We start from the raw sequence: 10,724 nt of genomic DNA on the forward strand, positions 1-10,724 counted from the left end.
GTCAGTTTCTATCAGACTTATAATACACTACTCTTTCTACGGTTTCTATGGGCAAGTACACAAAAAACAGGGCCGGTATTTCCATATCGGTGTTAGTTATCCGGGCCGAAAAAGAGTGTCACCCGTCAAATGTCATTTATTTATTCGTTCGTGAAGTTCCGAGCTCCATAAGGAAAATATTGCAAAGTAAAGAAATTAAATTAAACCACTTTTCTATTTGTAAAGTTAAGAAGGAAAAATTGCCACAATGCCTGTTGCATGTAGGACAGGGTGTGGAAAAAACGCTGTATTAAAGGTAAATGAAAAATGTTTTAGGTTATGTGATTAACTCGATCTTGTATAGATAGTAATATTATTTAACTATTGAATAATTACAGCGTCCCAAAACCGGTGATGCTCTGTGCAAAGAATGCTTCTATTGGGCTTTTGAAACAGAAATCCACTACACTATCACTAAAGGGCAGCTCTTTAACAGAGGAGATGCTGTTGCAATCGCTGCATCTGGTGGCAAAGACTCAACTGTCCTAGCCCATGTCATGAAAACTCTCAACCAACGGTACGACTATGGCTTAAATCTTATGTTACTATCAATAGATGAAGGGATCACTGGTTACAGAGATGACAGTTTGGAAACAGTGAAACAAAATCGTGATGACTATGAAATGTCACTGAAAATTCTGTCATACAAAGATCTGTATGGTTGGACTATGGATGAAATAGTGGCCCAGATTGGAAGGAAGAATAATTGCACTTTCTGTGGAGTGTTTCGTCGTCAAGCACTTGACAGAGGAGCTGCAATGCTTGGGGTGAAGTGTATTGCCACCGGACACAATGCAGATGACATCGCAGAAACAGTGCTTATGAATGTGCTAAGAGGAGATATTGCCAGATTAAAAAGGTGTACAGCAATATCTACTGTAAGTTCTGTATAAATTTCATCAAAAAAAAATTATCATTTAAATAAATTTATTAAATAATGTTACTAATAATATAAACAGCCTCTAGGACACATACCTACCTATTATGAGGATTATAAATAAGTGCCCCCTCTACCTTATTTTGCCATTACGTGATACTTGCTTGCCACAATGTTGTCAACCTCTGGTTTACAATACAATACAAAGACTTTATTGTACACCAGACATAGTAAGCGATACAGAAAACAGATTATTATCAGAACAGAGGTTTATGGTCAGAACAGATCATTGCTTGGTCTGAATAGCATAAACAAAGTTTTGATAGGTGAGATCATAGACAACAGCTTATTTTTAATCTTATGCTTTCAGGGAAGCGAAGGGACAATTCCAAGAGTGAAGCCTCTGAAGTACACATACGAGAAGGAGATTGTGATGTATGCACACTACAAGAAACTGGTCTATTTCTCCACAGAGTGTGTGTTTGCTCCCAATGCATACCGGGGACATGCTCGGGCTCTGCTTAAGGACATGGAGAAGATCAGACCTTCATGCATCATGGACATCATTTATTCTGGTAATTATTATCAAATACGGTTTGTGAAACAGTGTATTACTTTGAATCCTTTTTCTTATTTCTGTATAATTTTAGGAGAAACAATGGCAGTGAAAGAAGAAGTTTCTCTACCTTCCCAGAGAATTTGTGTCCGATGCAAGTTTGTCTCCTCCCAAGAGGTGTGCAAAGCCTGTGTGCTCCTAGAAGGCCTAAATAAAGGCCTGCCTCGATTAGGTATTGGTAAGAGTTCCAAAGCTAAGAGAATGCTAGAGGAGTACAATGCTAATCAACCACCAGGAAAAACATTAGAGGCTGTTACTAAAGATTTAAATGATGAATTAGATGTCAATAACAGTAAAGATAAACCAGCAAGATGTAGCAGGAGCAAGGTAAATTCAAAAAAGAATAAGGAAAACTGCAGCAATAATTGTTCAGGAAAATGTTCTAAGGAGACGATAGAACCTACCAATTCTAAAATTAATAATTTACTTGAAGAATATGGCTTAGATGAAACAAGTAATGTTAAAGTAGTCGGAAAAGAATCTGACAATTCTGATGATGAACTTATATCCAATCAACAAGAAGATGAGACTTGTTCAGGGACTTGCGGGAAATTGGGATCTGTACCGATTGGTTTCTGATATTATGTATAAATTAAAGAATATATTTATTTATATAAAACGTTTATTAATCCATTTACGTACCACATCCAACAATCTTAGCAGAAAATATGTGTAGCTCTGTTATAAATATAAGAAAATCTATAGTCAGTATTGCTTTTTTGTTGTATTAGAACAACAGTACAACTATCTCCTTGTTCTATGGACTTTAAATTAATATATAATTACTAAAACATTAATCATTTAAAAAACTATTAGGCTAATTGCATTGTAATGATAATTTCACACCTGTCAACTGAAGCTCCTTCATTTAATGTTATTTGTGTACAGTCAAGGGCAAAGATATTGACACGGCCAAAGTTGCAAAAATATGTATACATGGCCTTAATGTTAAGTGCATAAAGTCGTGTATACATATTTTTGTAACTTTGGCCGTATCAATATCTTTGCCCTTGACTGTACAGCTAAATCTTAAACTCTTGACTCTCTCGTCACAATCTATTTTTAATTCCACTATTTGACGAGACATAGATCGTGGTTACCTTTGCATTCATCCAGTGGTAGGGTATGCATAAGCTTAGGCAACACTAGCGCTGTCTACCCTGATGGCAGCACTAGTGTTGCCTACCATGTGGCCGGTGCTGGCCGGTGCGTGCCCATGAAGCAACTGGTGCTGTTTTCCTGAGCTGCACGCCAGTACACAGATAATGACCATGGGTAGACTGAAGACTTTACAGAATGTTAATGTTGTGTAGACCATGCTCGTAACAAATATATCTAATGTTCTTAACGTGAATCATTAAAACTGCTATTTGACTATGTCTGACAACGGTACAGAAGCCTATTGCAATTTCGAAGCAGCAGTGCTTGCACTGTTGTGTTTCGGCGTGGAGAATAAGACAGCCGGTGAAATTACTGGCACTTGAGGTATCCCATCTTAGGTTGGCAACGCATCTGCAATCCCCTTGGTGTTGCAGTTGTCTATGGGCGGTGGTGATCTCTTACCATCAGGAGACCCACTTGCTCGTTTGCCAACAAGTTGAATAAAATTTTTTTTTTTCATCTATCTAGGAAAATACCAGAAATTCTCTAATCAAAGTAATGCAAAGTTTACACTAGCTATGAGGTCGCAGTTGCACTCATTTGCTTTTATGTGTGTGCAGTGGAACTATTGTTCATTATTCAAAATGGCGAGCCAGCGCACTGTTTTTTTTTCTACCGGGTAACGATGAATAGGAAAACATCGCGCGTCTTTGACACCCTAGCAGGTGTTAACTAAACGTAAATGGATGCGTGCTGTCAGTTCCTTGAGTGCAAGTTTTGTCGCAATATATACATATCTAGGACGCGTCTGTGTTTACATTTAATAACTACGGAAAAAACAATGGCTCTAACAATTTATATCTTACTCAAAAACGTTACAAACTGTTTAGCTATAGCAAAATATGTTTAAAATTTAGGGAAAGATGACCCCATTAAGTTTTTTTTAACGGATCTGCCAATGTTGAGGTTGACTTAGGCTCTGTTTCCACCAGAGATGTGCAAGGATGTGCTTTGAGGAATGTGTTTTTCATGAACCAATACGCTTCATTTACCTTACCTCGCTCCGCTCAGCTGTTTCCACTAGAGATATGCTGTGCGAGGATAGGCAAGTGGTGCGGTTCTATTGGTTCATGAAAAACATATCCCTCGCAACACATCCCCGTACATCTCTGGTCTCGGCTATAAGCAGAGTTTAGACTTTCAAGAAAAATCACGCAAGTTGTATTACACTGCGAAGCCGTAAACCCAACGAGTTTATAGTGATCAATCGAGCGCCGCAATGTAATGCAACTTGCACGATTTTTCTTGCAAGTCTAAACTCTGCTTTAGACTTTCTTATGCTATCTACGGTAATTCTACCAGTTTTTGGTAAGGGCTGGAATACACATGCCTGTAGCTCGCACATTTTCGTACAAGTAGCTGGCGCGCGTACATCAATCTTCATACAAATATGGCACAAGCGTGCAAGCTACTTGCATGAAAATGTAGGAGCTACAGGCATGTGTATTCCCGGCCTAAAGTAACAGTCAGATACAGGCGTCACGTTTTTGATTCGTTAAACTAAGCGAGCCAAACTGTACTTAACGTCCATCGGATCTATGGATACTAACGCCATCTAGCCTGTCAAGAAACCCTCATTAAATTAGCTAACGTTAACGAGTCGATAAAACTTATGCTACGTACGCACTATGTGGTTAGCAGCGCGGTTTTAGCGCGCCGTCCCTCTTCAAAGTATCGCTTGAGATAGAGACGGCGCGCTAAAACCGCGCGGTTACCCGCATAGTGCGTACGTAGCCTTACACTCAAGGTAAACGCTTCAGACACGTTACGGGCCCCATAGCGTCTCGCGCAATAAAGTCACTGTGGTCAGAACTTTAGTCTAGGTGATGACGGGAGCTCGCGAATGTAGCTCGCGGCAGATGTCATGCCGAATACAGGCAGTCTAGGTGATGAAAGCGGGATGAATACGCTCGCGTCCCTGGATGTTGTCCGAACAGTCTTCGCACAGGCACACGTGGCCGCACGGCAGCAGGATTATCTGCAAATAGAATACAATTATTTTATTTGCCAGAATACTTATAAATGTAGAACGTCACTAGCACTAATATATGACACAACAAAGTGTGCTTAAATATCTGATACAAATACGACGCCATGGCTACGTTCCACTTATCGTCCGCAACACCCGCGACCATGACCGCTGAAATTGCCGTTACAGTAACGTAAAAAGGTCGCGGGCGTTTTGTTATAAGTAGAACTCACATCTTGAGCTCTGTATGATCGCAATAAGGCATAGTGAAAACTTTTAGTAAACATTTCGCATAGATTGGAGGAAAATTGAATTCAACATGGATTCCCGTGAATTTATGGTTGCGTCTATGACAAAACGAATGACAGATATGACTCGGAAAGTTCATCAAGTTGATGACATTTCGCTCATCTGCCATCTGTCAAATGAAAGCCCACTCGACTCAACAATAATCTGTGGGCAAAGTGGGCGCGACGCGGTCGCCAACAGTGACGTTGCGGACGTTTAGTGGACCGTACCTAATTTCTAAGGCCGCTAGAACGTGAACGTTGAAGTTTTGTTCGAGCCCCTTCCCCTTTAACCCTCACTAATGGATACCTAACTTGCTAAGGCGCGTTGCGTGACGTTGAAGTGTCTCGCATCTGCCCCTGCCCTCTTACGAATAAGAAGCACTGTCCTAACGGGTCAGCAACATAGTCCCAGTCACCTCCTTAGGGTTCTCGGCGCAGACCACACACAGCTGCACCTCAGGCAGGTCGGTGTCGCGCGCGCGCTTGCGGCGCTCGCGGCGGCCGGCGGCCAGCTGCGTCTTGAGCGCGTCCTCGCGCGCGCGCCGCCGCCGCCGCTTCAGCCACTTGTACGCCACGCGCGTCGACGCCAGCGCCGCCACGCTGCCGAATATCACCAGCAGCACTCTGGAAAATATTTTATTGTTTTCGAGTTACTTATTATTATTATTATTATTTAGAAGCCTGTAGAGGTGTCCCACTGCTGGGCAAAGGCCTCCCCCCATGTCCTCCACTCTACCCTTTCTTGGGCTATCTCTGACCAGCTGCAAAGAAAGGCGTCCAGATCGTCCCGTCGAGTTACTTAGAAATAAAAAAATAGAAATAGAAACATTTATTCGTATTTGGGCCAATCAACTATTTTACCGACACTTTGGGCGTCTCATGCGTTACCAGAATTGTCTCTGGCGTTACCAAAAAGATATCGTACTTCCAACAAGATATTTCACCATCCACCATCTATTAAATTAGAGAAAAAACATGTTTACTTACAAAAATCTGCAATTGTTTGAAAAATGTCTCGGACAGACTAGTGTGGGTAAAAAAGTCGATTGGCCCATTTCGCAATATAAGTAATTACATAATATACACACTTAGACAATTAAAAAAAAAATAAGATTTTTGCCTACCAACTTGCTTTTTTGGGACCAGCTTAGCATATCTATTTGGTGTACGAAATTCGCTAAGGAACAAATACAAGCTCTTAAGTTTTTTTTTTAATTCCTTTATACAAGAAATAAGATAAAAGTTCACTATAAGAGAAGCTTAGGGAGCGAACTAAAACCGAACACTGTTTATCTGTCGCCGCGTCCACCGACATCCACCGGTTGCCTACTAATACTACTAATTACAGTACGTACACATGAAAATCTTTCGACGTATATGTATTTATTTATAAAAACAATTATAGTGGCTATGGCTAGCACGCGTCACCAAATAACTAAGAACTGAGTTCGACCCCCAGCCCCATTGTTTTTCTGTTGTTTTCTGTATTCTCGTTGCAGTAGAAATTGAAAAGGAAAAAAAAGATTTAAAAATAAAAGTTACTTACAAAAGCGTGTTAAACATATTTGTTTATAAGTAGGTATTGAGAACCGATACTTTCTGAGAGCTATTAAGACGACAGATTATGATTCATTAGAATGAATCAACAGTGAATTTAATACATACATAAAATCACGCCTCTTTCCCAACGGGGTAGGCAGGAACTACATCCTTCCACTTGCTAAGATTCTGGCATACAACTCTCGCTTCCTCTTCATTGAACGAAATATATAACGGCTCAGTTACAGCTGTGTCTTAACGTCACACTGTATTCGCGTCTAAAAAATAATGGGAAGAGCAATAATTCAAAATGACAATAAATTCGAATGTCAGTCGCACTCACATAGTCGAGACGAACATATCAAAGAGCGCCGCGGGAATATGCACTCAACGAGTAGCAATTAAGACCGCGCTCCTAATCGAACTCCCGCCCGAAGGTCGTCACGTGTGAACAATACTTGTGCAGTAAAATTGTTTTAATTTAGTGGGTGACCTCAAAGGAGCTAGATTTTATAACAATCATAGCAGTACATAAAATTTTGACGCGCGCTCTGACACTTTTAACTAGAAAAAAAAAACAATTCCAAGTTTAGGTATATTTTGTACCTTAGGCTGCTATTTACTCTTAAACTACTCATAATTCTCAAAAAAACTTAACCATTATAATTTTTCTTGTAAGTTTGATATACTTACTACCATCCTGATTTTTTTCAAATATTTCCACCCACCAGTTTAGATTTTAGTGGGGGGACGCTCGATTTTAATGAAAATTTGCACTTTAAAGTTGAATATTTTGTAAGCAAATCACTGAATCGAAAAATCGTTTTAGCAACCCCCTAATGGTTTTAAAATACCTAGCCAACGATACCCCACACTATAAGGTTGGACGAGAAAAAAAAAATCACCCCCACTTTACGTCTATGGGAGATACTCTAAAAAAAATTTTTTTTAATTTTTTAATTGTATCATTTTGTCGGCATAGTTTACATATATATTCGTGCAAAATTACAGCTTTCTAGCATTTATAGTCCCTGAGCAAAGCCGCGGACGGACAGACAGACAGACACATGGCGAAACTATAAAACGGAACGTTTTTGCCATTTTGGCTACGGAACCCTAAAAAGCCAAGTAAGTCGATTTTGCACACGGAGGATTCCTGTAGGTATTCTAGCTGGCAACCCTAAGTATAAATACAATTGAAAACCGCGAAATATGCCGTTAAAATTGACGTCATTGTAAAATATTGAAAAAAAAAAACATTTTTTTGGCACATGCTTTATTACAGAATTTCCGCGACCCATTTCAAAACCACCCACGACCTTAATTTGGGTCGCGACCCGAGGTTAAGAAATGCTGCTATAGGTAAACGATTTTCTACTAGATCTCACATACCTCAAGAAATCTCTCGAACTGGCCAGTCGCTTCAGCAAAGTCGATTTAGTAGCAGTAGTCAGATACAGAGGCAGCCCGTCCCGGGGCGGCTGTATCTTGAGCTGTCCGGCGTGCGTACTCAGCTCCCCGACGGCGGTGATGTAGGAGCCGTCGCGCAGCATCTCTTCCATGGTCTGCAGCCCGCGCTGCCGCACGCCCGAGAAGAAGCCCCACACGTGGTCGATCACGCCCGGGGACATCGGCTCGAACTTGTCCGAGATTACGTCCATGTCTGTGGATATACAAGTGTGTGATTCTTCATTCTCACCAAGCTATACAGGATGATTCGGGAAACGTAAAAAGAACCAACCCTAAAATTACTTACTAAGTGCATGGTCACCCTACAATTAAGTGTGGGGATTTTAAACTTTCGTAATTCTCACTCATAACTGATATACGCACCTTTAGAACGAAACCGACACAATTCAAAATGTTCTCATTTTAAAACTCAATCATGTTTTGTTTTATACAAAGTTTATTTTAGTAATGTGAATATTTCGAATTGTAATATATTCTGGAACTTTATCAAGACTACTCTATTTATTGTTAAAACTACCTCAACATTTTTACCACATTGCTGCAACCAACTTGCACAGGCCGCTAATCAATTAAAATTAAATTTATGCAATCGTCTCCTAGGATGATCTTACTGGCGCAGTGTTAACTAACACTTATAAGGTGTCTTACCCAATAACTCCGCAGCAAGTGCGTCCACCACCTCAATACTGTATTTGCCATTGCTGAGAACAAATGGGCTGGAGTTGCACACCTCGTGTATAGTCCTGGTCTGGTCCGACCAGAATCCAGCCGATGTTCGTGCTATTACATGTTCTTTTATTGTTAACCTGAAAATTACGGAATACTTACTAATATTATAAGTAACTCTGTCTGTGTGTTACCTCTTCACACTCAAACAGTTAGATCGATTTAGATAAAAATTGATTTGTAGATATGTAGTTTGAGACTCTGGGAACAGGATATGATAGTTTTTATCCTATAAAAATTACACAGTTTTCTCAGGATTGTGATAAAATTATTTCCTCAAGTTTTTTTTTATTATAATTAAAATAAAACAATTAAACAATAAAACACAATAACAAAAACCGGCCAAGAGCGTGTCGTACACGCCCAGGATAGGGTTCCGTAGCCATTACAAAAAAATCTAATAATATTTTTCTAAGGATTTCGTATTGTGTACTGAATCTTCTAAGTTTAGGTATATTTTATACCTTAGGCTGCTATTCACTCTTAAACTACTAATAATTCTCAAGCAATATTAGCCGCTATAATTTTCCTAGTAAATTTGATCCACCCAACAGTTTAGATTTTAGAGGGAGGGACGTTCAATTTCAATGAAAATTTGCACTTTAAAGTTGAATATTTCGCAAACAGATCACTGAATAGAAAAATAGTCTTAGCAACGCCCAAATGGTTTCAAAAGACCTATCCAACGATACCCCACAATATAGGGTTAGTCGAGAAAAAAAAACACCCCAACTTTACGGCTATAGGAGGTACCTTAAAAATTTTCACATGTCACAAGATTTCAATTGTCACATTTGGTGTACTAAAGCCTCGTTAAAATACTAGATAAAAAAAAACATCATATAAACGTTGAGATACATGTACAAAGGTATGTACATGTATCCCTTTTAAGGGATCTCTATCAGTCAACTTTTGTGTGGATTTATAATGAAATCAAAAACAAAGTTGCTCTAAATTACATTAAACCATGACTTGACCATTCTTTGAGGCAACCTATACAGTATATAGTGCACATTCAACTTTTCAACTTCAGTTTTACCTACCTCTGAATGACTCCTGTCACGGAATTATTGTAGTTGCTAGTGATGGGGGTGCCCAGAGGCTTGACAAGGCCCCGGATCACCACATAGGGGATTGTGTTGCTTGGATACTTGCTTATCTCCTTGGTCAGCGATGAGTCTATGTCCAATACTGGTGCTGTCTACATTTTTTAATAAATCAAGTTAAAAGTTGAATATGAATATAACCAAATTTCAATCATTATTGCAATATTATCTCATCAAAAATTACGCAACAGGACCAAAAAATAATTAATTAACCATCAAACAATGTTTAATTATTTATTTAAAACATCTAATTCAAGTGGCATTTACCTGCAAAGCATTCAGTATGTGCTTGCATTTGCTCAGCTGCCGCACACAAAACCCAAGGATCAGCGAGTCCAGGCCCAATATCACCGTCTCGCCGACCACCTCGGAGAGGAAATCCATGCTCCAGTAAATTTTAGACCACTCAAATAACAAACAATTTTGTTAGTGCCAAGAAATAACTAAATTTGCTTTAAATATATGCCCATTTTACCGCAATATTGTTGGAAAAATCAGCTGTGAATTGAATACCAGTTTGACATTTGGCTTGGCGTTTTGTTACTCAAAGCGATTTTGAGGTTAGTCAAATATTCGAGCAATAATAAAACGCAATACGAAAACTCCGCGATAATCTAATAAAGCAAAAATAATAAAATTACGAATAATCAATCCCCTCGTTCCCCGTACATAACCAACTTCCATTACCAGCACGTGGAGAGGACAAATAATTCCTACTCCAAAACCGGTTTTTTTTTCCTTGTACTAAACCAACGTCATAGCCGGTAATGTACAGTCAAAGGCAAAGATATCGACACGGACAAAGTTGCAAAAATATGTATACACGGCCTTAATATTAAGTGCATAAAGTCGTGTGTACATATTTTTGCAACTTTGGCCGTGTCGATATCTTTGCCCTTGACTGTACGAGGATAAATAATTCATAATACAT

At 39.3% G+C, this 10,724-nt stretch overlaps 2 protein-coding genes across 2 annotated transcripts; one reads left to right on the plus strand and one right to left on the minus strand.

Annotated features, from left to right (window-relative positions):
- LOC141428355 (cytoplasmic tRNA 2-thiolation protein 1-like) lies at positions 1–4,516 on the plus strand. Its single transcript, XM_074088326.1, has 4 exons — positions 1–295; positions 378–917; positions 1,287–1,491; positions 1,567–4,516. Exons 1-4 carry the CDS (start codon positions 248–250, stop codon positions 2,109–2,111), a joined length of 1,338 nt encoding a protein of 445 aa, XP_073944427.1. The 5' UTR covers positions 1–247; the 3' UTR covers positions 2,112–4,516.
- A 59-nt stretch (positions 4,517–4,575) lies between these two features.
- Positions 4,576–10,338, minus strand: LOC141427739 (mitochondrial E3 ubiquitin protein ligase 1-like). Its single transcript, XM_074087331.1, has 6 exons — positions 10,061–10,338; positions 9,731–9,888; positions 8,610–8,767; positions 7,884–8,154; positions 5,369–5,576; positions 4,576–4,671 (listed from the first exon to the last, which is right to left on the minus strand). Exons 1-6 carry the CDS (start codon positions 10,175–10,177, stop codon positions 4,576–4,578), a joined length of 1,008 nt encoding a protein of 335 aa, XP_073943432.1. The 5' UTR covers positions 10,178–10,338.
- Positions 10,339–10,724: the final 386 nt, after the last annotated feature.

The sequence above is a fragment of the Choristoneura fumiferana genome, chromosome 5 (assembly GCF_025370935.1).
Source record: "Choristoneura fumiferana chromosome 5, NRCan_CFum_1, whole genome shotgun sequence".
Classification (NCBI taxonomy): Eukaryota; Metazoa; Arthropoda; class Insecta; order Lepidoptera; family Tortricidae; genus Choristoneura; species Choristoneura fumiferana.

What these genes read in the sequence shown, in the direction of transcription:
- LOC141428355 (XM_074088326.1), top strand. Translation starts at nt 248, where the DNA reads ATGCCTGTTGCATGTAGGACAGGGTGTGGAAAAAACGCTGTATTAAAG. An exon ending in GGTGTACAGCAATATCTACT is followed by an intron (nt 918 to 1,286) that starts GTAAGTTCTGTA and finishes TTATGCTTTCAG; the next exon opens with GGAAGCGAAGGGACAATTCC. An exon ending in CATGGACATCATTTATTCTG is followed by an intron (nt 1,492 to 1,566) that starts GTAATTATTATC and finishes GTATAATTTTAG; the next exon opens with GAGAAACAATGGCAGTGAAA.
- LOC141427739 (XM_074087331.1), bottom strand. Translation starts at nt 10,177, where the DNA reads ATGGATTTCCTCTCCGAGGTGGTCGGCGAGACGGTGATATTGGGCCTG. An exon ending in AGTTCGAGAGATTTCTTGAG is followed by an intron (nt 5,577 to 7,883) that starts GTATGTGAGATC and finishes AATATTTTCCAG; the next exon opens with AGTGCTGCTGGTGATATTCG. An exon ending in GCGCCGAGAACCCTAAGGAG is followed by an intron (nt 4,672 to 5,368) that starts GTGACTGGGACT and finishes TTCTATTTGCAG; the next exon opens with ATAATCCTGCTGCCGTGCGG.